This window comes from Ovis aries, chromosome 19 (assembly GCF_016772045.2).
Source record: "Ovis aries strain OAR_USU_Benz2616 breed Rambouillet chromosome 19, ARS-UI_Ramb_v3.0, whole genome shotgun sequence".
Taxonomy (NCBI): domain Eukaryota; kingdom Metazoa; phylum Chordata; class Mammalia; order Artiodactyla; family Bovidae; genus Ovis; species Ovis aries.
The window spans coordinates 39,454,220-39,479,548 of NC_056072.1; the positions used below are offsets into that span (position 1 = coordinate 39,454,220).

The 25,329-nt window shown below is 41.9% G+C and overlaps 1 protein-coding gene across 4 annotated transcripts in view; it reads right to left on the reverse strand.

The window, feature by feature from the left end:
* PTPRG (protein tyrosine phosphatase receptor type G) overlaps positions 1–25,329 on the reverse strand; it is a 774,731-nt gene that overhangs the window by 298,413 nt on the left and 450,989 nt on the right. For all 4 annotated transcript variants that reach the window (XM_060402273.1, XM_027958231.2, XM_027958232.2 and 1 more), the window contains exon 4: positions 19,711–19,859. In XM_060402273.1, coding sequence (XP_060258256.1) covers positions 19,711–19,859 — 149 coding nt within the window. The remainder of the gene's footprint in view (positions 1–19,710; positions 19,860–25,329) is intronic.

The following is a 25,329-nucleotide window of genomic DNA, read 5'->3' on the forward strand; positions in this document are numbered from 1 at the left end:
GCAACACTAAAACAAGTATTTTATAAATATAGTACTTTTAATTTCTCCAAAAATCCTCATCAGATAGATAGTAGTACTAAATGTTGGTTTACAGATAGAGGAATGGATTAAGTAGATTCCCAAAAGTCACAAAGCTACAAAATGGCAGTGATGAGATCTGAACTCCAATATTCTTCCTCAGAACCCAAGCTATGCAACGTTTAACTAGCATGATGTAGAAAGCTACTTACTGTCAACGGGCAGCTTCTTTCATCTAAAAGGGGAAATGAGCCTATAAAACTATGCACATTATATTGGCATTTTTAAAGAGGGCTATGTGTTTGCCAGAAAAACACGCCCTTTCTTCTTAACTAGTCTATTACTTGGGTTACTTTATAATGAACATATATTACTTCGAAAATCAAAAAACTACAAAACTATTTGCATATTAAGAAAAAATACTTCTTATGTTTTCAATATGCCGCCTTTGTACTTGTTTCTGCTTAGGAAAAAAAGGTCTCAGAAATGACATTAAATTAGATTCAGTGTTCTGCTTATTTTTTCCCCTAGATCTTAAAGTAAAATATATTAATTATGAAAAATTGGTAGACAGCAGCAATGACAAGTAAGAAAATTAAAATTTTTGAAGGAGTGAAAAATATTTCAAAACCTGGAAAATGTTCACAATATGTGAAGTAATAAAGCAGGTGATGATTGTATTCACTTTCATACTGACCATAGTTATATCTTTTCTCACCCTCCTGCTAAATATTGGAAGGAAACAGATCCAAATGTTAACAGGGATCATTCTGTGATCAGTAGAAAACAGCATTTAACTCAGACTATTAGCCTTCGTGATGATTTCTACCAAGACAACTTCAGGAAACACTGAGATGTGTCTCAGGACCTCTCTAACCTCATCAGTGATTACTGAATGACATAATATGTGAAGAACACTCTAAGTATACACAGGGAGTACTTTTTGCAAAGTTAACCATCTTTACCATCCCAGGTGCAGTTTTTGATGGCAGAACTTGGGACGGTAGCTTTTACTTCTCAACATCTGTCTCAGAAGTTCCCTGGAGGGACTGAGAAAATTAGATGTTGAAAAAATCCCCCCTGAATTATGTGATACAGAAGCAGCTATGGTAGGTACCTGCTCCTGGCTTGCGTGCTGTGCCTGAGCTATAACCAGTTTCTTTAGTAGGCTCAGTTCTATTGGTCTTGGTTCCATTCTGGGCTCCCAATGAGACTCAGTGAGACTCCGTCCACAAATATCGAGACACTCTTACACTCTGCACACCCCACTGTTCAGTCAGATCATCTGCTCTCCAAGCACGGCTGGCTCACTGACGGCCAGGCCTAATCACTACTGGTTTGAAGGCCTCCCCTCTCCAATCCTTCCCTGGTAGCTCAGCTGGTAAATAACCCACTTGCAATCCTGCTGCTGCTGCTGCTGCTAAGTCGCTTCAGTCGTGTCTGACTCTGTGCGACCCCAAAGATGTCAGCCTACCAGGCTCCCCCACCCCTGGGATTCTCCAGGCAAGAACACTGGAGTGGGTTGCCATTTCCTTCTCCAATGCATGAAAGTGAAAAGTGAAAGGGAAGTCGCTTAGTCATGTCTAACTCTTAGTGACCCCATGGACTGCAGCCTACCAGGCTCCTGCGTCCATGGGATTTTCCAGGCAAGAGTACTGGAGTAGGTTGCCATTGCCTTCTCCGTAATGCAGGAGATCCTAGTTCAATTCCTGGGTCAGGAAGATCCCCTGGAGAAGGGATAGGCTACCCACTCCAGTATTCTTGGGCTTCCCTGGTGGCACACCTGGTAAAGAATCTGCCTGCAATGCCGGAGACCTGGGTTCGATCCCTGGGTTGGAAAGATCCTCTGGAAAAGGGAAAGGCTACCCACTCCAGTATTCTGGCCTGGAGAAGACCATCGGATCACAAAGAGTCGGACACGACTGAGCAACTTTCACTTTCTCTCCAATCCACACCCCCATTCATATACCCAATCCAAACGTTCCTTCTCCCACGGGAACCACTGTATCCAGCCGTGTCCACCTTTGCTCACTCAGAGTTGACTTCCTTTGCATCTTTTATGTTGGTAGCACAGTGCAGCATGTGGGATCTTAGTCCCCTGACCAGTAATCAAACCCGCCTCCCCTGCATTGGAAGCGAGGAGTCTTAACAACTGGACCACCAGGGAAGGCCCTCTTTTGCTTCTTATTCTTTTTGAGCTACCTCTGAAGCAGGATATGTTCAGTTCTTTTCCTGTGTTCAAGAGATAAAACTGTCATACATATATTGCTCTTCCCTTATATTAGCATTTGAAGAGGCAGCAATACTTGAACTCAGAAGAATTTGAGACACCAAACTTTAAGATAAACTTGGCGATCCACAATCATTCAAAGAGACTGGCCTTCTTAAAAGAGGCAGTATCACCCCCAGGATCTACAAATCATTTTCTTTTTTTTTTTTTAAACTCCAAATCCAGTGCTGGCTTCCATCACAGGATTCTAGTAAACTCTACAAAGGAGACAGAGTACGTGAGCATCTCAGCACAGGGGAGAGTATGGTACCCACAGGAGGAACACACGGCATTTTACTGCAATGTCAAAATACCAATCAATGAAGCACTTTTAATTTTTTTTCCTTCACTTACCATTAATTAGGAATGAGTGGAAGCCACTTGAACTTGGTTTAGGAAAATTAAAAAATGCTGCCTTGATTTTGATGTAAATACCAGTTGAGATTCTCTCTGCTGGTCTCTCAGGTGGCCTAAAGTCAAGGGGCTTGTTTATCTTGTTCACCATGAAATCTCCTAATGCTCAACACAGTGTCTAGTTATAGACAAATACAGAGGAAGGCACTGGTCTAGGATGCGGGTGAGAGTGAGGCAGAGGAGGGGAACTGGCAACCTCATAATCCTTGTGTGTGGATACAGGAGAACCTTCTAGCGAATAAGTTGGTGGAGAAATGCTACACTTCATTCTCAGGGGTCCTGCTTTAGTTCATGAATGAAACTGATAATCTCAATCTACAATTCCCAAAGGAATGCATTTTTAACTCTGCTACAGTAATGGCTCATGTACATATTAACAGCTCTCAAAAACCTGGACCTCACTGACTAATTGGAACAATCTATCTTGATATGTACATGTAATGGTTGTTAATATAAGAGCCCCACTCTGGCAGAACAGACCTTAAACAGATCATTTTTTCCAAGCTGTACGACTAGACCTCAGCCTAGCAGCATGAGGCAATGGAATGCACGTGTTTATTGGGGAGTTCAGTTGGGTCTTTCACATCCTTAACACAAGAGGTAGTCTGACAGGGGAGGGTAGGATTTGTTTCTTTGTATGTCCTTTATAGGAATGAATTGTAACTTTTTATTCTCAGGGATTAGAGTTCCTCACCCTGAAGTCACTGAGAGGACAAGATGAAGATACAATATGAGGAGTTGGTTGCTTAATATGTACTCTGCTCAACCTTTTATGGCATTATATCCATGGGCGTGAAGATGAAGCAGTGACTAAGACAGACTCCTCTCTCCTCCAGAAGCTTACATGCCGCATACAGGGGTGGGGGAGGCGGTAACTTAATAAACAAGTAAACAAATCAATAACCAATTTCAAAAAGTGATAGGCGTTATGAAGAAAATGAAACTGGGTTAATAGGAAAGAAAGTGGCTGAGTTGGGAGGGGAGTAAGGAGGCAATGGTAGTTGTAATGGGTAGGATTAGGGAAGGAATGAGCAAGGAAAAGGGATAATCAGGGAGGGAAAATTCTCCACTGAGGAAGCAGCCAGTGAAAGAAGAGGCGTCAGGAGGGTAGGAGCCAGATGAAGTGGGAGTCTGTAAGGCGAGGCAGGATTTGGGGATTTGTTCAACACGGGATCAGAAACCACTGGAAGATTTTAAAGAAAAAACATAATGCAATTCAAGGATGTAAAACTGTCGGTACTGAATAAGGAGTGGATTGTTATGGAGAGGGGTGGATGGGCAAGACAGACCTTAGAAGAAATTACAGCAATGGTCCAAGTCAGAGATGGGGATGGCTGAAACCTGGGTGCAAATAGTGGCAAAGACAATACACAGATGGATTAAGGATCTGCTGCCACATAGAAGGAGTGGATTTGTACATAATAAGGGGAATGGGGAATAGCGAACATACTCTTAGAATGTTCCAGTTCTGCTGCAGCACTCCGCATCTACTAATTCACAGGCAGCCTTCCAGGATGGGGTTTGCTTCATCCTTGTCATCTTTAATCATTTCTCTATGCTGTGTTCTTCCTTAGTGTATACCTAATAGTACCTAGACAGCATATTCAAAAGCAGACACATTACTTTGCCAACAAAGGTCCATCTAGTCAAGGCTATGGTTTTTCCAGTGGTCATGTATGGATGTGAGAGTTAGACTGTGAAGAAAGCTGAGCACCAAAGAATTGATGCTTTTGAACTGTGGTTTGGAGAAGACTCTTAAGAGTCCCTTGGACTGCAAGGAGAATCAACCAGTCAATTCTAAAAGAGATCAGTCCTGGGTGTTCTTTGGAAAGAATAATGCTAAAGCTGAAACTCCAGTACTTGGGTCACCTCATGCAGAGTTGACTCACTGAACAAGACTCTGATGCTGGGAGGGATTGGGGGCAGGAGGAGAAGGGGACGACAGAGGATGAGATGGTTGGATGGCATCACTGACTCAATGAACGTGAGTTTGAGTGAACTCCGGGAGTTGGTGATGGACAGAGAGGCCTGGCATGCTGCAATTCATGGGGTCACAAAGAGTCGGACACGACTGAGCGACTGAACTGAACTGAACTGAATAGCATATACTTAGGAATATACTTAGGAAGCATCACTACAAATAAAGCTAGTGGAGGTGATGGAATTCCAGTTGAGCTATTTCAAATCCTGGAAGATGATACTGTGAAAGTGCTACACTCAATACGCCAGCAAATTTAGAAAACTCAGCAGTGGCCACAGGACTAGAAAAGGTCAGTTTTCATCCCAGTATCAAAGAAAGGCAATGCCAAAGAATGCTCAGACTACCGCACAGTTGCACTCATCTCACAAGCTAGTAAAGTAATGCTCAAAATTTTCCAAGCCAGGCTTCAACAGTACGTGAATCGTGAAATTCCAGATGTTCAAGCTGGTTTTAGAAAAGACAGAGGAACCAGAGATCAAATTGCCAACATCTGCTGGATAATCAAAAAAGCAAGAGAGTTCCAGAAAAACATCTACTTCTGCTTTGTTGACTATGTCAAAGCCTTTGGCTGCGTGGATCACAACAAACTGTGGAAAATTCTGAAAGAGATGGGAATACCAGACCACCTGACCTGCCTCTTGAGAAACCTATATGCAAGTCAGGAAACAACAGTTAGAACTGGACCCGGAAAACCAGACTGGTTCCAAAAAGGGAAAGGAATACGTCAAGGCTGTATATTGTCACCCTGCTTATATAACTTGTACGCAGAATACATCATGAGAAATGCTGGACTGGATGAAGCACAAGCTGGAATCAAGATTTCTGGGGAAAATATCAATAACCTCACATATGCAGGTGATACCACGCTTATGGAAGAAAGTGAAGAGGAACTAAAAAGCCTCTTGATGAAAGTTAAAGAGGAGAGTGAAAGAGTTGGCTTAAAGCTCAACATTCAGAAAACGAAGATCATGGCATCCGGTCCCATCACTTCATGGCAAACAGTTGAGATAATGGTGGAAACAGTGAGAAACTATTTTTGGGGGCTCCAAAATCACTGCAGATGGTGGTTGCAGCCATGAAATTAAAGGGAGAAAAGTTATAATCAACCTAGACAGCATTTTAAAAAGCAGGGACATTACTTTGCCAACAAAGGTCCATCTCGTCAAAGTTATGGTTTTTTCAGTAGTCATATATGGACGTGAGAGTTGGACTATAAAGAAAGCTAAGTGCCAAAAAATTGATGCTTTTGAACTGTGGTCTTGGAGAAGACACTTAAGAGTCCCCTGGACTGCAAGGAGATCAAATCCGTCAATCCTAAAGATCAGTCCTGAATATTCATTGGAAGGACTGATGCTAAAGCTGAAACTCCAATACTTTGGCCACCTGATGCAAAGTGACTCATTGGAAAAGACCCTGATGCTGGGAAAGATTGAAGGCAGGAGGAGAAGGGGACGAGAGAGGATGAGATGGTTGGATGGCATCACTGACTCAATGGACATGAGTTTGGTTAAACTCCAGCACTTGGCGATGGACAGGGAAGCCTGGCATGCTGTAGTCCATGGGGTCACAAAGAGTTGGACACAACTGAGCGACTGAACTGAACTGAAGAGTATGTACTCAAAACTGGTATATAACACCTATTATGCAAATACCATTTGAATACTATAAAACATTCAAGAAAGATATAAAAGTATATTTAAAAGCTAAATTAAATATAAGAAAATCCTACAGACTAGTGACTGATCCACAGTTTTTCTCTCCTCAAATTGTCTTTTTTTCTCCTAATCAAGACATACAAATTTTTTCTCCTGAGATAACAGCAATATTCTATCTCCCTTGATTAACATATTCTTCCATCAAATAGAATTCAGCCTCAAACAAAATTCAGTCTCTTCCTACTGGTGCCATCTATGGCACACACATGCTAGGATACTCTCTCTTGGAATACTACAACCATCTTCTGACTTCTATTCCCTACACTCGAGTGCAGCCACAAAGATCCTTCTCGAATATAAGCCAGATAATGTTGCTCCTCTGGTTACTCACCTAGAGATAAAGCCATGTAGCTTCACACAGTCCACGAGAGGTCATATCATCAAGACCTTGATTATTTTGCTGACTTTGTTCCTATCACTCTGCCCCCTTGCTTGCTCAAGCAGGAGAGGCAAGCTTCTGTCTCAGGGCCATAGCACCTGCTAAAATAAAGGTTCCTTGAGGCCAGGGCATTTTCTGGTCCATGTAGAGAAGGCTCTGTCCACTAACTTAACAAGCAAATACTCGTGATAATTTAGAACATAAAGGAAGTTATTTAAACGTTTATATAGCTAGCAACTAGATGTCAGAAGGAGCTGTCCTTGGAACTATGTGACACTGCATGTCTCCAAGTATTTATTCTCCTCCTTATTAGTTCATCAGAAGGCATAAATAAGAGGAGTTCTGTGCTCACCTGAGCTCAGGAAAGTCCAAGTCAGATGAAAATTAAGCAGGCTACTCTACTGAAATATTCCTCAAGTATTACCATATTAGCTTACCCTCAAGCTATTAATATAAGAGGAAGATATATCAAGCAGGATTTCCTACATCTGTCTGACCACAGATCACTTTTTATACATTTAGACCCACTAACAAGAAGGAAAGGGGTGACAGAGGATGAGGTGGTTGGATGGCATCACCAACTCAATGCATATGAGTTTGAGAAAACTCTGGGAGATGGTGAAGGACAGGGAAGCCTGGCATGCTGCAGTCCATGGGGTCACAGAGAGTCAGACACAACTTAGCAATGAAACAATAACAATCTAGAAAATAGACCAAGGGCATATTTTCCCAAGGGCACTGCCTATGTATACTTATGATATTTCAGCCCATATTGGCCAGAAAAATAAACATAAATAAGGGATGAAAAACAAGAAAAGAAAAAAGAAAGAGACAGGGAGATAGAGACAGGCAAAATTAAAGTCAGAGGCAGCATGAGCAATGTCAGAAAATCACAGGATGAGTTTTTTTTTTTTTCTTCTCACCCTGAGCTTTTCTTGACCAGAGAATGGCCAACACCGAGGCATATATTAAGAAGATTCCATGAATGTTGAACTTTATTAACCGAAGCAGTAAAGGTTTTAATAGGGAAATTAAAAAACCGAAGCTCAGTCTGAATAGAAAGGGCTGGGATTTAGAAGGTATTTTACTATTAACCCAAGTATCTTTCATGTATTAACCTGAGTTTTACAGCCCAGTCTTCTAAGACATCCTCAAACACTCAGGAGATAAAATTTTGCATTTTTAACTAAAATGGGGTTTTGGTGACTTTGCCCAGCTGGCCTCAGTACATCACAGGAAATGTACCCAGACTGGTATCTCTGCTGCACAGACAGGGGGCCAGGCCATGCAATTGGAGCGGGAAGCTGTACGGATCTGCTCCCATCTCATTAAAGAGGGATGCAATGAAATTCTATGCCAGGGATTTGAAGGGGAGGGAGGAAACAGACTTTCTTTCAATCCTGACTTCTTTCTATTCCTTATAAATGTTTCCGACTGTCCTTTGTGAGTGATGCTGACACTAAAGAACTAGCTAAGGGCTTTAGATTTAAGATGACTTGAAACCTTCCTGCTCAAATTTTGACAGGATAAAAAAAAAGTGATGGTGGTGTCCGTCTGTGATGGTATGTGTTTCTGAGTCTAAGGTCCATAAATCGCGCTTGACCTGAACTTACAATGCAACCAATCTGGCTGCCTGAGGTCCATCCCTGCCCCCAGGGCACAAAGGTCTCCCCAGTAAGCTTTATTGGACTTCCTCAGCCTGGAAATGGATTCTGAGAAGAATAGTGCTCATAGCCCCAGGAATGAATGTTGTAAAATTAAACAATGGGAAAAGACCTGAAAGTCTATAAAGGAACAAAAGAAATCCTATATCACATCCAGGGGAAGGCTTCTCAACAGCCAACTCAGATCCCAACACAAAAGTGAACTACAGAGTCTGTTTTATTGTTGGGAGAGCAGAAGTGCAAAAATTACCAGAAATTCAGCACAAAGATTCCTCTTAAAGAATCCCTGCTACTCTTTTGGCTAGTTTATTAACTGTGTGTGCTGTTTTAAGTTGCTTCATTCCTGTCCAACTCTCAGACCCCATGGATTATAGCCCACCAGGCTTCTCTGTCCGTGGGATTCTCCAGGCAACAACCGTGGAGTGGGAAGTTATTCCCTTCTCCAGAATATCTTCCTAACTCAGGGATCAAACCCAGGTCTTCTGCACTGCAAGCAGATTCTTTACCATTTGAGCCACCAGGAAAGCCCAGGAATACTGGAGTGGGTAGCCTATCCCTTCTCCAGGGGATCTTCCCAACCCAGGGATCAAACCGGTGTCTCCAGCATTGTAGGAGGATGGATTCTTTACCAGCTGAGCTACCAGGGAAACCCCAGTTTATTTTCTAAATTTTGCTATCGAGGTCTGGTGCCATCAAGTCTTATACATTGTAGGTACAGCAGCCACAAGCTATACGTGGATCATGAGTCTGAGTGAACTCCAGGAGTTGGTGATGGACAGGGAGGCCTGGCATGCTGCGATTCATGGGGTCGCAAAGAGTCGGACACGACTGAGTGACTGAACTGAACTGAACTGAGCCTCTGAAATGCAACCAGTCTGACTTGAGAGGATCTCTTAAATGAAAAATACACATCGATTAAAAAAAAAAAAAAAGAATGTGAAATATCTCAGCTTTTAATCATGATTACATGTTGAAATCCTCCAAGCCAGGCTTCAACAGTACATGAACCAAGAACTTCCAGATATACAAACTGGATTTAGAAAAGGCAGAGGAACCAGCTATCACATTGCCAACAATCACTGGCTCACAGAAAAAGCCAGAGAATTCCAGAGAAGCATCTACTTCTGCTCCACTGACTACACCAAAGCCTTTGACTGTATAGATCACAACAAACTGTGGAAAATTCTTCAAGAGATGGGAATACCAGTCCACCATACCTGCCTCCTGGGAAATCTGTATGCAGGTCAAAAAGCAACAGTTAAAACCAGACATGGGTGCTCGCTTCAGCAGCACATATACTAAAATTGGAACGATACAGAGAAGATTAGTTCATAGATTTAATGACATTCCATGTATACTATCATGTGAATTGAATCGCCAGTCTATGTCTGACGCAGGATGCAGCATGCTTGGGGCTGGTGCATGGGGATGACCCAGAAAGTTGTTATGGGGAGGAGGTACATGGAATGCATGTAAGAATTAAAGATTTTAAAATTTAAAAAATAAAAAACTAAAATTTAAAAAAAAAAAAAAACCAGACATGGAACAGACTAGTTTCAAATTGGGAAAGGAGTACATCAAGGCTGTATATTGCCACCCTGCTTATTTAACTTCTATGCAGAGTATATCATGGGAAACGCCAGGCTGGATGAAACACAAGCTGGAATCAAGATTGCCAGGAGAACTATCAATAACCTCAGATATGCAGATGACACCACCCTTATGGTAGAAAGCAAAGAAGAACTAAAGAGCCTCTTGATGCAAGTGAAAGAGGAGAGTGAAAAAGCTGGCTTAAAACTCAACAGTCAAAAATGAAGATCACGGCACCCAGTCCCATCACTTTATGGCAAAAAGGAGGGGTAACACTGGAAACAGTGACAGACTTTATTTCCTCGGGCTCCAAAATCACTGCAGATGGTGACTACAGCCATGAAATTAAAAGATGCTTGCTCCTTGGAAGAAAAAGCTATGACAAACCTAGACTGCATATGAAAAAGCAGAGACATCATTTGGCCGACAAAGGTCTGTATAGTCAAAGCTATGGTTTTTCCAGTAGTGATGTTCTGCTGTGAGAGTTGGACCATAAAGGAGGCTGAGTGCCAAAGAATTGATGCTTTCTAACTGTGGTATTGGAGAAGACTCCTGAGAGTCCCTTTGAGGGCAATGAGATCAAACCAGTCAATCCTAAAGGAGATCAACTCTGAATATTCATTCAAAGAACTGATGCTAAACCTCCAATACTCTGGCCACCTGATGAAAAGAGCCAACTTACTGGAAAAGACTCTGATGCTGGGAAAGACTGAAGGCAGGGGGAGAAGGGGACAACAGAGGATGAGATGGTTGGATGGTATCACCAACTCAATGGACATGAGTTTGAGCAAGCTCCAGGAGACAGTGAAGGAAAAGCCTGGTGTGCTACAGTCCATAGGGTCGCAAAGAATCGGACACTATTGAGCAACTGGAAAACAACGACATGTTGAAATAGTAAAAGTTTACTCATTGCAGCCCCATGGACTGTAGCCCACCAGGCTCCTTGGTCAGTGGAATTCTCCAGGCAAGAATGCTGGAGCGGGTAGCCCTATCCCTTTCCCAGGGGATCTTCCTGAACCCTGCATCTCCTGCATTAGCAAGTGGATTCTTGACCACTAGTGTTGCCTGGGAAGCCCAAAATGTTTAAATAATTTGGTGAAAATAACAGATAATTAAAATTGTAACAGTGATTATTATATAAACTATAGAAAATAAAATGAATTATTAAAATAAAATTAAAACACTTTTTACCTCTTTTAAAGTGGCTCCCCCAAATTTTAAATTACAATGTATGGCGATATTATACTTTCTATCAGACAGTGTCGCTCTCTACATGATAAAGAATAGACTAAAGTGGTAAAGCCAGATAAAACATGTAGTGCTTGCTACAGATATCTCTAGGCAAGGAGCTGATGGCATTTTCTGTTCACTTCTCTCTTTTTTTTTTCACTCTATGTTCTACTGCTGGTTCAATCATCTTTGGACATTTTAAGTTATTTGATTATTTTTTCTCCTGTTATATAATAAACAGTGGTTATGATCTCAACAAAACTATTTCTACTGGTGATATTAAAAACAACCTAAAGTGACTATAAGAAAAATAGTGAAATAACTTATCCAGTAAAATGAATGGTCATTACTGGAACCAAGATTTTGGAGTACTAACAGTAAACCTCAGCTAAGCCATTTAGCGTCCCAGAAGGTCAGTTGTGCCATGTGTAAGATGGTTATTATGAGAGCACTGCCTTCATAAGGCACATAAGAAAATTAAACACCTGAAACATTCTAGACACAAGTAACACTTATTAAATGGTGTCCGTAGTATTGCTGTTACACAGTCATAACTACCAGTGAGACAGGTTGGAACCTGGGACCCTTAGCTTCAGTGCTTACACCTGGATAAATGTCTCCTCAAGCAACAAAATACAGAGAAACTATAAGGGTCTAAAAATAGCCAGGGACCTCCAGTGGTTAAGAATCCACCTGTCAGTGCAGGAGACAGGGATTTGATCCCTGGTCTGGGACAGCCCCAAGTGCTACAAAGCAACTACTCCTGTGTGCAGCGACTACTGAGCCCACAAGGTCTAGAGCCCAAGGTCTGCAATAAGCGAAGTCGCAGCCATGAGAAGCCCATGCACCACAGCAGACGAGACCCTGCTCCCCACAATCAGGGAAAGCCCACATGCAGCAAGAAGATCCAGTGCAGCCAGAAATAAAAAATTTAAAAAAATAAATAAAAAGAACTGCATGAATGCAGCAGTCCCAGTTGTAACAATTATCAACAGTAAGATACCAAAGGGCCAAACACCAAACTGCCATTGCTGAGAGGCAAGAGCAAAAGCAAGGTGTGGTGCCTGTGCACAGCAGCACCCAGGGCGAGGCAGACCACCACCGAAGCCAACCCTCCAGCCTGGCCCACCAATCTGCCCTTACCTTCACTCGTTTCACAGAACCAGCCCAACCTCCTCAGGTTCCCTCAGCACTAATTTCCAGTGAAGCGATGCTTAAATTCCCCCCGTGGCCTTATCACTTTCTACTGAATCACGAGTCCAGGGACCTGACTCGGTAACAGCAGCCCCATGTCTGACACCATCATGGCCTCCCTAAGTCTTTTTTTTTTTTGGTTGTCCATGCCACCCTCCCCGACCCCCATCACGAAGTCTTCACGCTTCTATACTGAGAATGTTTTCAATTTAACCAAGGTGCTTTTCACAGAGTGTCCTCTGCTTGTCTGAGCTTTTCAGTGCGGGGCACCCAGCTGCCAGACCCCACATGGCAGGGACACAGCATCAGGCAGCCCTGAGTCACGTTCAGATCTCACGATGACAGTGCGTGGTGAGGACTGTTGGGCACCACGGACACCTTCACATAGGGGACCGAGACTGCTTCCATCTCACAAAGTCCACTCTCCAGCTCTGCACAGCCACGCCGGAGCTTCTCCACTGAGCACACTTTAGGTACCGTGTGTACTCAATCGCTCAGTCGTGTCGACTCTTTGCGACCCCGGGGACTGTAGCCAGCCAGGCTCCTCTGTCCTTGGGGATAAGCATTAAGTCCTGGGGCCTCCTCCAATGTTCTTCTTCATGAACACAGGTGTGCATGTCTGCACAGTCACTCAGTCATGTCTGACTCTTCCGCGACACCATGGACTAGCCCACCAGGCTCCTCTGTCTGTGGGATTTCCCAGACAAGGATACTGGGTGAGTTGCCATTTCTTTCTCCAGGAGATCTTCCCAACCAAAGGATCGAACCTCTATCTCCTGCACTGGCAGGCAGATTCTTTACTGCAGAGCCACCAGGGAAAGAAGCCCAATTAACTTGGGACATACGCATTCCAAAAAAAAAAAAAACCAGCCAGATGGAAATTAAATATTTCATGGAATCCTTATTTCAATCAAGTCATTACTTAAAGTCCAACCAATTCCCTTGCCATGTGATGGAAGCCACTAACGAAAAACAGGACTGGACACGTCACCAAAGAGCCAACACTAGACTAGCAGGTAACAATTTCTTGAACACTTTCTATGTTCCAGGATGGGGCAAGATGAGAAAACCAGGCCCTCTCCTGAGCTCCACCCACTGAGGAAGCTCTGCCTACAAAGCAACTTTTCCAAGAACCTGTAACAACTGCAGGAATTTACGTCAAGAACAAGGCAAGGCCAAAGAAAAAGGATGGTACTGCAAAAATTATTTTTAGTAGAAAATGTCTCAATCTCCTAATGATAGTTTTCTGTAATGACGAAGCAAGATAGCATCAACTTTTTAAAGACACTAAACAACTGTTCTGTGAACAAACCTTGCTGGTTTTATAGTTTTAAACATGACAGAAATCCAAATCATCCTATCTGTCCTCTGAAAACATTCATTTGAAGAGGACTCAACTTCTTACAAGGAATATGGACTGAGGGAGGAGAAGAGAAAGTTATGAACCTCATTTCCGAAAAAGTGATATGCCTAACTTACACGAACAAAGGAGGGAGATGGTAGTTATTAAGTTCAGAAAAATACCAATTTAAACAAAGGTAAACACATTTCCACTTCCTTGGTAGCTCAGGCAGTAAAGTGTCTGCCTGCAATGTGGGAGACCCGTGTTTGATCCCTGGGTCGGGAAGATCCCCTGGAGAAGGAAATGGCAATTGACGCCAGTACTCTTGCCTAGAAAACTCCATGGACAGATGAGCCAGGTAGGCTACAGTCCATGGGGTCGAAAAGAGTTGGACACGACTAAGCGACTTCACTTTCACTTTTCAAACACATTTCCTCAATGGAAGACTTCTAATAGGCTTTGCAATGCCATTGCATACAATAAGTCTTCAAGAAGGCATTTCATATGTCAACCTTTATTTCCAGCATAAAAAAAGAAATTCATACAAGAGTAATGGGCAAATTGCCTTCAGCCCACTTAGTCCTCTTCTAGAATGTCATGCTTGTAGCTAGGACTCCATGTGGCAGTTCGAATCCCAGCTGGACTGGTCCACATCTGGGTTATGCAGTAGCTGCCATGCTTCTATGAGTGGAGAGACAGTGACAGAGTGTGAGGCCTCTGTGCGTGTCACAAGAGCACGAATGTACTCTTATCACACCCATCTTACAGATGGCACGGCTGAGCTTCCGGGATGCTAAGTGCCCCGACTGAAGTGCAGTGTTAGAACTCGAGAATCTGGGTTCCAATGTCTCTAAAATCTTAACTAGGATTCATTTTACTTGTACATTATGTCACTGTTTTTCTTGTCATCACTTGAGGTTGCTTTTAGCATCTTACCTGGGAGAAGGAAGGCAGATGTGAGTTACCTGGACATAACCTAGGGGTTTAAGGTAAGTCAACTATCCAACCAGAATAGGACAGAAGCACTAGAAGAGCAAGATTCATTTCACAAACTGAAAGGAAAATCATCAGGCTGACTCTAAGCACAAAGGTAGGTGTTGGGCAGACAAGAATGAATACACAGTAGGTCCAGGTAACACATCCAGAGACGTGGATACTGGAGGAGAATGCAGGCAAAAACAGAACGTTAAAATGGGACTGAATCACACACTAAGGTCAGGCTAACACTAGCACTTTCTTGCCCACTGGACAAAACCTAACTTTGACTAAGAATGTTGTATGGTATCATGGCCGAGCAGAGGAGGGAGCAGGATGAGAGGGGTACCCAGACACACACAGCCCATCAGGGAGACAAGGAATTTAGTGTGTGCTTGTCTCATGGGTGGAAATAACCTACACTCTTTAGAACATAAACCAGTGCCACAATGTGGACCAGTTTTTTAAATGTGGGTCCATAAATCCTTTATCAGTGACTACGAAACCTCAAAAGCTTCCAAGATCAAAGTTGTTCTTACTATCGATATTTATAATTTTGGTACAAAACTAGTTCGGTAGTAAAATCAGAGGTGGAGAGATGTGAAGCTATTTAGAATCTTGATATTTCCTACTTGTGTGAATATTCATCTGTATGCTGCAGAAATATAAATGCATTCAAGGGGTATAGTCCCAGACCCCACTATGTGTCTTCTGTAAATATAAATGGCATATGCACCATCATGCCTTTCTAAAAAAGATACTGAATTCTAAAACATCTGGCCTCAAGGGATTCAGCTAAGGCACTGCAGACCTGCGCCATATGGTAGTGTGTGCACGGTATGGATTAGGAAAAATGTCTTTGCTTCTACTCACTTGCTAAGATGCTCTAAACTGAACTGAAGTGAACCAGCTGTGAGTTTCGCTGGAAAGGGCACACACAATCAATTTGGATCATTTAAGCTTATTGAAGACTTCAACTCATAAAGCACCGATAAGTCTGAATCAACAATTCCCACGATCTCTTATTGTAATAAACACGATTTTAATTACCTCAGAAAATAAGCATGCAATGAACCTCCACCTTAATGGAGCTCTCAGAGGGTTTCATCTGGAGGTTTCTCTTTGCATTAACTCCAACTTCAGTTATTAGCGAAAACACGGCATGATTCAATTCCTATTAGTGCTACATGAACCTTTATTTAAAACAGGGAATGAGTATGGAGTAGGGAGAATATTCAGACAGGGCCATCACAGATAACTAATTGGACAGATAAAGTGGAGTACCATGGAAAAACTCAAACAGAACCCCTGTTCTAATCATAAGAATATTTTAAACCTTCTAACTTTAAGGATATTTAATCACATCTGCAAAGTCCCTTTTGCTGGACAAAGTAACAAATAAGTTCACAGGTTTCAGAAATTAGTGAGTGAACATTGTTTGGGGGGAGGGTATTACCCTATCAAAACCCCAACTTGATCTCTCTTAATTGCTTAAAGGTACCTGTAAGCAACTAAGTATTACCTGTCTCAGGGACTTTGCACACCTCTGTTCTTGGGGCAGGCTCCAATTAATCTCTTCCCTCTTAATAAATACCTGTCTCCACTGATGTCTTCCATCTCATGACAAAATGCCCTTCTCCTTCAGAAACTGTTTCACAACCAATATTACAAACTCGTATATGTGAGTGTTTGGTCAATATCTGTGTCGTGACTCGAGTATAATTATCTCAATGAAAGGGCTCTCTGCCTCTTTGTTGTAACCCAGCATCCACATGACAGAAGGCACTCCAGACAAATCTGCTTCTAGACAACAGATAAAGCTGAATACTAGGAGGTGAGTGCATCTGAGGGCCTAAAGTGGGTCTAGTCTCTTAGCCTCATCATCTGATTTCGACTTTCTTTTCTAATTTTAACAGAGCTGTAAAGAATGCCACTATTGAAAGGCTTTTGTTTTGTTTTAACAAGGACATTTATTTCTTCTGTTAGGCTGGATGTTTTTAAGCACAGGAACGACAAGGCTGAGGCCAGGATTTCAGCCAGGAAAACACGGAGAGGTTTAATTTCTGAATGTGTACAAAGTTGTTGCAGATGACCTCAAAGAATTCCTGGGAAGCACCAAAACATCCAAGGTTGGGTTTGTAGCAGTTTACGCTGAGGGAGCAGATCCAGAATCTCATGGGGCATAAACTTAAAATCCAACCTGCAGTGCTGGGGCCGAGGCAACTGAGGAAACAGGAAACACTCAAGGTCATGACTTTATCCCAGATGGAATCTAAAGGAACCAGGACCAGCAAGACTCTGACCCAGGAGGCAAGAGAGGCAATTTCCTCTCTAAAAACTGCAGGAGGATGGAACAACTCTGCCATGAAGCTTCTTTAGTCAAATCTACTTAAAATGATGCCACACCAGTAAAGGAAGGCTGGATTCCACTACACACACAGCTTTCTCTTCCTGAGAGTCTCCCAATAGTGACAGTGGGGCTGTCCTATGAATTGGAATGTTTAGCATCATCCCTGGCCTCTGCCCACTAGATGCTCGTAGCACACCACTGCCCACAACGGTGACAACCACAAGTGTCCCCAGAAAATGCCTAATGTCCTCTGCAAGGGAGGATGCTATCTCCAGTGGAGAATCAACAGTGTATTTGACCAATCCCAGCCCAATCGCCCACAATGGCTCTTCCTTCTCTGGCTCTCTATAAAAGACCAATAATATCCCCAATGCTGATAAATTACCATGTGGTACATCATGATTTTCTCCCTTTCTTTCTAACCTCTTGAAAAGCAGTGTAGTTATGTGGGAAGATATAAACCAAGTCTGAGATGTTCAAACAGTGTAAAAATCTCAGGAAGAGCTGGTGTTAATCAAGAGCTCAAAGCAATTTAATTCTTGTGCAAAACTGAGCAACATTTCTGTGCATATTTTACAACTAAATTTGATCCCGTTACCTTTGATCTCTGAAATTCAAGTTCCTTCAACTACAACCATGAAGTAATTTAACATATTTATCACATTAAAAAGAAAAACAAGTTAGGAACCAGATGGGTTTCAATGAAGCACCCAATTACTATAGGCAGCTTACCATCTGACATTACTGAGAAGAAATAAATTCAAAGAGCTTGGTCAAACAGTAAGTCTGGGCATTGTAGCTGCCATTTCTAATTAGTTTCTAAATTTCATGGTCCTTTTTGAGTTAAAAAAAATTCATTTAAAGCAATAAATTTTCAAAAGAATATGTATCTAGTCTATTCATCTTTTCAGAATCAAACAGAAGGAAAAGATAGGCACTAGGAAATGTGATTTCAGCATGAGGCAGGCGTTTCCAGTTTTTTTTCCTTTCAGAGTTTGTCTTTTCCAAGCCAGCTGCCAAATTAAGTTTCCCAAACTTTCAAGTACAGGTCTTTTGTCCAGATCAACATTAATTAGACAAATGGCAGGCTGATTCTAAGATAAAGAAGCTTTAGAGCAAACCTAGCTGGACAGAAACTTTCCCTTCAGCTACACTGCCAATGCGAACTGGCCAACAGGAACAAAAGAGAAACCCCAAACTTCAAAACCGGATGCAACTTGGCTTCTAGGAATCAAGTTTTCCAAGTACAAATCAAGCTACGATTTCTAAGAAATGATTCATTCAACGTAAAAGGAGAAAAAGAGCCCATTAAGTAGAAAGTCTACTCATAAGGCATAACATTAATGTGACTAGGACAGGAAGTCCATGATAGAGGAATGTTAATGCAGAAAGAATTTTTAACACTGTGAATTCATCAGCTCAACAACAACAACAACAAATACGCAGTACTTTCTCAGAATGGTGATCTCTGGTTCCTCCAGCAATCATGGAAAAGACACAAATCAGTATGTGAACATAACATGTATCAGCAAAGAAATACTATTCATCTCCACCTCTTGTAGGGATTTTTCACCTAAGCTTCAAAGTTACCTAAAAGGCCCATGAATGGGCTTGAGGAGTGAGGGTGAGTGACAAAACCCTACAGATTACGTGCAAATACGTGTGTACACATTTATATCTTTTCTCTATGGAGAAGGACTGAAAGTATTCATCAGATGACCCAAGTAGGTCATGACTTACTGAAGTCATAAAACAACGAAGAGAGTTGTCATTCCATGTTTTGAGTTCAGTCACAGGCCTGGGTACAAGCCTACCTACTTCTTTCACAAATTTGTAAAGCTTACCATGTGGGCGTCCAAATAATCAACAAATATGCTTCTCCCAAGGGAGGAATATTTACATCCTGACTGTGATTAAAGGTATACAAAAATGAGGCTAGCAGTAGAGCAGATGCGTTGTCCCCACCAAGATTAAAACAAGAGCTTGGAGAACTGCTCCTTCCCTCTCTCACCCAAAGGATACACATGACCTACTGCACCCACCCTTTCGTCTGCATGGATCTCTGAGAAAACAGACAGAAGAGGCAAAATGACACCATCGATCCCAAAAAGGTAACAGTGAGTCATATGACCAGGGGTCACAGCATCTTCTTCAGCAGCACACAAACCTTTCAAGCATCTTCCCTGTTGAGAGATGGTTTTGAGACTCCCGTTCACATATCAACTACCTCTTCGCTTTTGTAAAATGTCAAAACGAAGACAGAATTTCTCTTTTAGAAAGCAGGGTTTCAGAAATGGACAGGGAGAAGAAATCACGTCAAATGAAACCAAGGGTTTGAAATCATCCACCAAAGGTTCAAGTCGACTCAGACCACAATGTTTGTAACTTCTATATGCTGCGCCCATTAAACAAAGATGAGAAATTTGAGAACAGCTATTCCTCTGTCACACTGTATATGTAGGATTTCCAGACACAAAGAAAGAATGGTACAAGTTTCATTGGCAAAATGTCTGGGGGGTAAAGACAAAGCACTCTGTTAACACCAAGGCCCAAGACACGGCTGTCCCTGAAATCTCAGGTTGCACTCACCTCCACGGGAAACCGCCTGCCGTTGACACTGTGTTCAGAGCCTGCAGAGCCATTGCTGTGGCCCCAGTGAAACTCCACCTTCTCAGCTTTGAATCTGCCAGGCAGGCCAGCACCGCTGACAAAATAGTCGTCTTTCAGCAGGATGGCAACTGTGAAAAATAGGGTGCAGAGGTGAACAATGAGTTTCTAATCCAAACTTAAAAGATATCTTCTGGTGCCTGAAGCTCATGGTTATATGATGTGAATTATTTCCTCATGTACCTGGTAAAAGGCAAACCAAAAACATCAGTTTGCATACATTAGCACATTCTAGGTGAAGAAAGCTCTCAAGAGTCAGTTGACTCTAACTTCTGAAAATTCCCAGGGAATGGTCTCAGAATTTATCCATTTCATAGCTGGAAAAGAAAAAAAAAAAACAAAACCCACAAACCACAGACAATGACAGAGTAAGTTACATTGAATCAGGCCTCCTAAATCTGCTTGATGATCAAAATTATTTCTCTTTCTTAAACACTGATTTCAAGGGCTTCCCTAGTGGCTCAGATGGTAAGGAATCTGCCTGCAGTGCAGGAGACCCAGGTTCGATCCTTGGGTTGGAAAGATCCCCTAGAGAAGGAAATGGCAAACCACTGCAGTATTCTTGCCAGGAGAATCCCATGGACAGAGGAGCCTGGCAGGCTACAGACCATGGGATCGCAGAATCAGACACAACTGAGTGACTCACACTTTCCCTTCTTTCACCTGCTAAAAGATTCACTCTGGAATGAGACGGGAAATACACATAAGCCGGACGCAAAAGACATGTTTCTTCAATCACAAAACTTAGGCAACGTATCAGGTAATAAAACTGGCAGGGTCTACAAATACTAAGGTGGGCTTTTCAGTGGTAAAAAATCCGTCTGCCAATGCAGGAGATCCAGGTTCAATCCCTGGGTCAGGAAGATCCTCTGGATGAAGAAATGGCAACCCACTCCAGCATCCTCATCTGGGAAGTCCCACGGACAGAGAAGCCTGGCGGCCTACAGTCTATTGCATTATAAAGAGTTGGACATGACTTAGCGACTACAAGAAACCAATATTAAGGCAATAATAAAGGGAAGACAGCCAGCTAGTAAAGTAATGCTCAAAATTCTCCAAGCCAGGCTTCAGCAATACATGAAGCGTGAACTTCCTGATGTTCAAGCTGGTTTTAGAAAAGGCAGAGGAACCAGAGATCAAATTGCCAACATCTGCTGGAACATGGAAAAAGCAAGAGAGTTCCAGAAAAACATCTATTTCTGCTTTATTGACTATGCCAAAGCCTTTGACTGTATGGATCACAATAAACTGTGGAAAATTCTGAAAGAGATGAGAATAACAGACCACGTAACCTGCCTCTTGAGAAATCTGTATGCAGGTCAGGAAGCAACAGTTAGAACTGGACATGGAACAACAGACTGCTTCCAAATAGGAAAAGGAGTACGTCAAGGCTGTATATTGTCACCCTGCTTATTTAACTTCTATGCAGAGTACATCATGAGAAACGCTGGACTGGAAGAAACACAAGCTGGAATCAAGAGTGCCGGGAGAAATACCAACAACCTCAGATATGCAGATGACACCACCCTTATGGGAGAAAGTGAAGAGGAACTAAAAGCCTCTTGATGAAAGTGAAAGAGGAGAGCGAAAAAGTTGGCTTAAAGCTCAACATTCAGAAAATGAAGATCATGGCATCTGGTCCCATCACTCCATGGGAAATAGATGGAGAAACAGTGGAAACAGTGTCAGACTTTATTTTTGGGGGCTCCAAAATCACTGCAGATGGTGACTGCAGCCATGAAATTAAAAGACGCTTACTCCTTGGAAAAAAGGTTATGACCAACCTAGATAGCATAAAAAGCAGAGACATTACTTTGCTGACTAAGGTCCGTCTAGTCAAGGCTATGGTTTTTCCAACAGTCATGTATGGATGTGAGAGTTGGACTATGAAGAAGGCTGAAGAGTGCCGAAGAATTGATGCTTTTGAAGTGTGGTGTTGGAGAAGACTCTTGAGAGTCCCTTGGACTGCAAGGAGATCCAACCAGTCCATTCTGAAGGAGATCAGCCCTGGGATTTCTTTGGAAGGATTGATGCTAAAGCTGAAACTCCAGTACTTTGGCCACCTCATGCAAAGCGTTGACTCATTGGAAAAGACTCTGATGCTGGGAGGGATTGGGGGCAGGAGGAGAAGGGGGCGACCGAGGATGAGATGGCTGGATGGCATCACAGACTCAATGGACCTGAGTCTGAGTGAACTCTGGGAGTTGGTGATGGACAGGGAGGCCTGACATGCTGCGATTCATGCGGTCGCAAATGGTCGGACACAACTGAGTGACTGAACTGAACTGAATTGATGGTGTACAGGAAAGTGTAGCCAAAATTCTCATTAAGTCACTCAAATAACTGCAGTTTAGTAGGTTACTATTTTTTTTAATTCTAAGAAACTTTTGCTTAGGCCATGTGAAAATAGGTCAGTCAATTCAAATAATAAATTTCAAAACCACATCTCTCTTCCTTAAAATCTGGAAAAGAAAAATCAAGAACAAAAAACATGGACTTATACTAGCAGAAAAAATATTTTTCTAAAAGGAATGTAATACTCAAGTGGATAAAAAAGATTTTATTTTGTAAGTTACATATTTCCCCTTCCTTGTTGTTTGAACTGAATTCATTCATTCAAACACTTATTGGCTGCTAAATACACATTAAGTTCCAACCAATATATTAAATGGTTTGTGATCAAAAGCTAAGCTTTTTTAAGGCAGGGAAAACCTTTCATATCCTCATCATCTGCTCTTCCTAAAGAGATCCCAGTTCGAGTCTTAGAGAGAAATCCTGCATGAAAATTAGGTCTCCATAAAAGACAGGGACTAAACTAATGACCCATTTCTAAAACAAGTATAATTAGTTTCTGCACTTCTCTATATTAGGAGCACTAAAAGCAAGTGAAGGAAACCTGTTGGTGTAAATCCCTTTTTACTGCATTCAAAAGGCAGTTTTCCTCCAACTTCTGAAAAATATTCAATTAGTAGAACGGAGATTAAAGGATAAGATGAAATAAAAGTGTTTCTTAGGCTGATTGAATATGCTATAGCATTGTTCCACCTTTATTTCTGTTATCATGGTTTAGAAGGGTTGGCCAACTTCTTCTGTAAAAGGTTAAGATAAGACATACTGAAGGATTGGTGGGTCTTATAGCTCCTGTTTCAATTACTTAACAGTGTTCATAACACAGAAGCAGCGAAACACAGTAAGTAAATGCTCAGGTGAGGCTTTGTTCCAATAAAAACTTATCCATACTATAATTTGGATATAATTTTCACAGGTTATGGAATATTCTTTTTTCTTTTTTAAATTTTCTCAACCATTAAAAAAACATTAAGAACAAGCAGTAGGGGGTTGTCATTTGGTGATCTTTGTTGCTGCTACTGCTAAGTCGCTTCAGTCGTATCCAACTCTATGCGACCCCATAGATGGCAGCCCACCAAGCTCCCCTGTCCTTGTGATTCTCCAGGCAAGGACACAGGAGTGGGTGATCTCTAGGATATAATATATTTTAGAAGACAAACTATTATTTTGAACCTGCGTGCCAAAGCCAAAATACCTATGAATTAGCTCAGTAGTGTCCTAAACACTGTTGATGACTCTCAGCCGGTTACAGATTCTATACATACCAATTTGCATCCAAAGGACGGAGGCAAAGCATTTGGAGTGCATCTGTTACAATACATCCAGGGACTCAGCAGCATCTTATAAATATTTGATTTTACCTAAATCATTTATGTCCCTGTCAGGGGTCATTTTACTTGTTTTACATGAATAATTAAAGGCATAATTAGGCAACCGTACAACCTGAAACACTAATCTCATTTTTCATTTTACAGTATCTCTCACTAGAGAACACAGCATGCTACAAGCACGTACTGCCCCCACCTCCCGAAAGCAGCTCACGGCTGACATTCTTGTTTTCATGGAACACTGGGAAGAGAGAACCTGCCCAGCTACCATGCAACAAGTTTCTGCCGACCACAGATATAACACAGCTCTGCTTCACAACAAAACGTACCAAAGGTAGTTGCTGCGGAGCACAGAATGTGCTAAGAGCCTCGAGCTCAGAGGACGGACAGACCTGGGTGAGAATCTTGTTCTGCCACTCAAAAGCTGGGAGACCTTGGGCAAGTTATCTGACTTCCCTGTGTCTCGGTTTCCATCATTACTCAAATGACATTAACAATGCCTACCTGGTGAGGCTGTTTTGATGTTTGAAGGAAATCACACACAGCAAGCGCTGAACACAGCACCAGCAATTCAGCAAGTGCACGGTCAATGTGGGTTACTGTCAAACTATATACAGCTCAGATGGGTGACCACACCTGTACTTTCACTTTCAGACAGAGTTCCACTCTAAAGCAATATTGTTTTTCCCACAAAACAAAACTGTGTCCTTGAGCAGAAACAACAAACAGCAAAGGCAGATGTGGCCCAAATACTTGAGATGTTAAGTGTTGAGTAGCTCCTTTGAATTTACTATAGCATCGAGTAAAAAAACATATTTCCATTATTTTTATCCTTTTAGGCTTATCAATGGAAAAGATAATCTCAATTGGATGTCTAATATGCACTCCACACTTCAAATGATACTCATTCATTTCCCCCTTTTACCAGATGTATATAAGCTAGAACATAATAACACTGGTACCTTTGATTTACTTTCACAGCTTATAGACATAATTTTTTACATACGTCTATCACATGTCAAATAGCACGGGTTTTTGCATTAAGGTGTTGATACAATGTTTTGTTATAAAATCAATTCATTTTAATTAAAATGAAGGGAGTCAACTGAAAAACAGTAATATAGTATGACAGGTAAATGAAATTATGATAATAAAAAACAAGTACATTTTAATTTAAATTTTAAAACAATAGCACAAAAAAGTGAATCTGGGTAAGGCGACACTTAAGAAGGTAGCAAGCAGCAGCTAAAGACTGGGGAAAGATGGGCTAGAAGAGGATGAGGAGGCAGGTAAGTTACCCAGGAGTGGACTTTACAGAACGAGTCCCTCTGGCTGTTCAACTGATTACATGGATTTTGATGAAGTCAAAGCAGAATGATGGAGGACATGGAAGAAGCTACAGGTTTCAAATTCAGAATCCTTAACCTGGAGTCCAAAGTCCATAGCAATAGCTACTCACAGATGTGGGCATCTAGGCCCTCCTAAAATAGGAAGTAAAATTCTGAGCATGGGGACATAAGTGGAGTTGGACTCTGGAGCCACTTGGGTCTGGATTTCAGACCTAGATCTGCCACTATCCAGTTTTGACAAAGTTACTGAAATTCTGGGTGCTTCAGTTCCTATTCTTAAAACTGGAATAATACGACAGCAACTTCACAAGTTTGTTGTGGGATCACAATAGTTGACATAGGGTGAATGCCCAGAAGAGTAATTCATTCACCACATTACGGCGTGAAGATGGCATTGTAAGTGCCCAGAAATAAATCCATACATATATGGGCAATTAATTTACAAGGAACAAAGAACATATGATGGAGAGAGGATAGACTTGTCAACACATGGTGTTGGGAAAACTGGGCAGTCA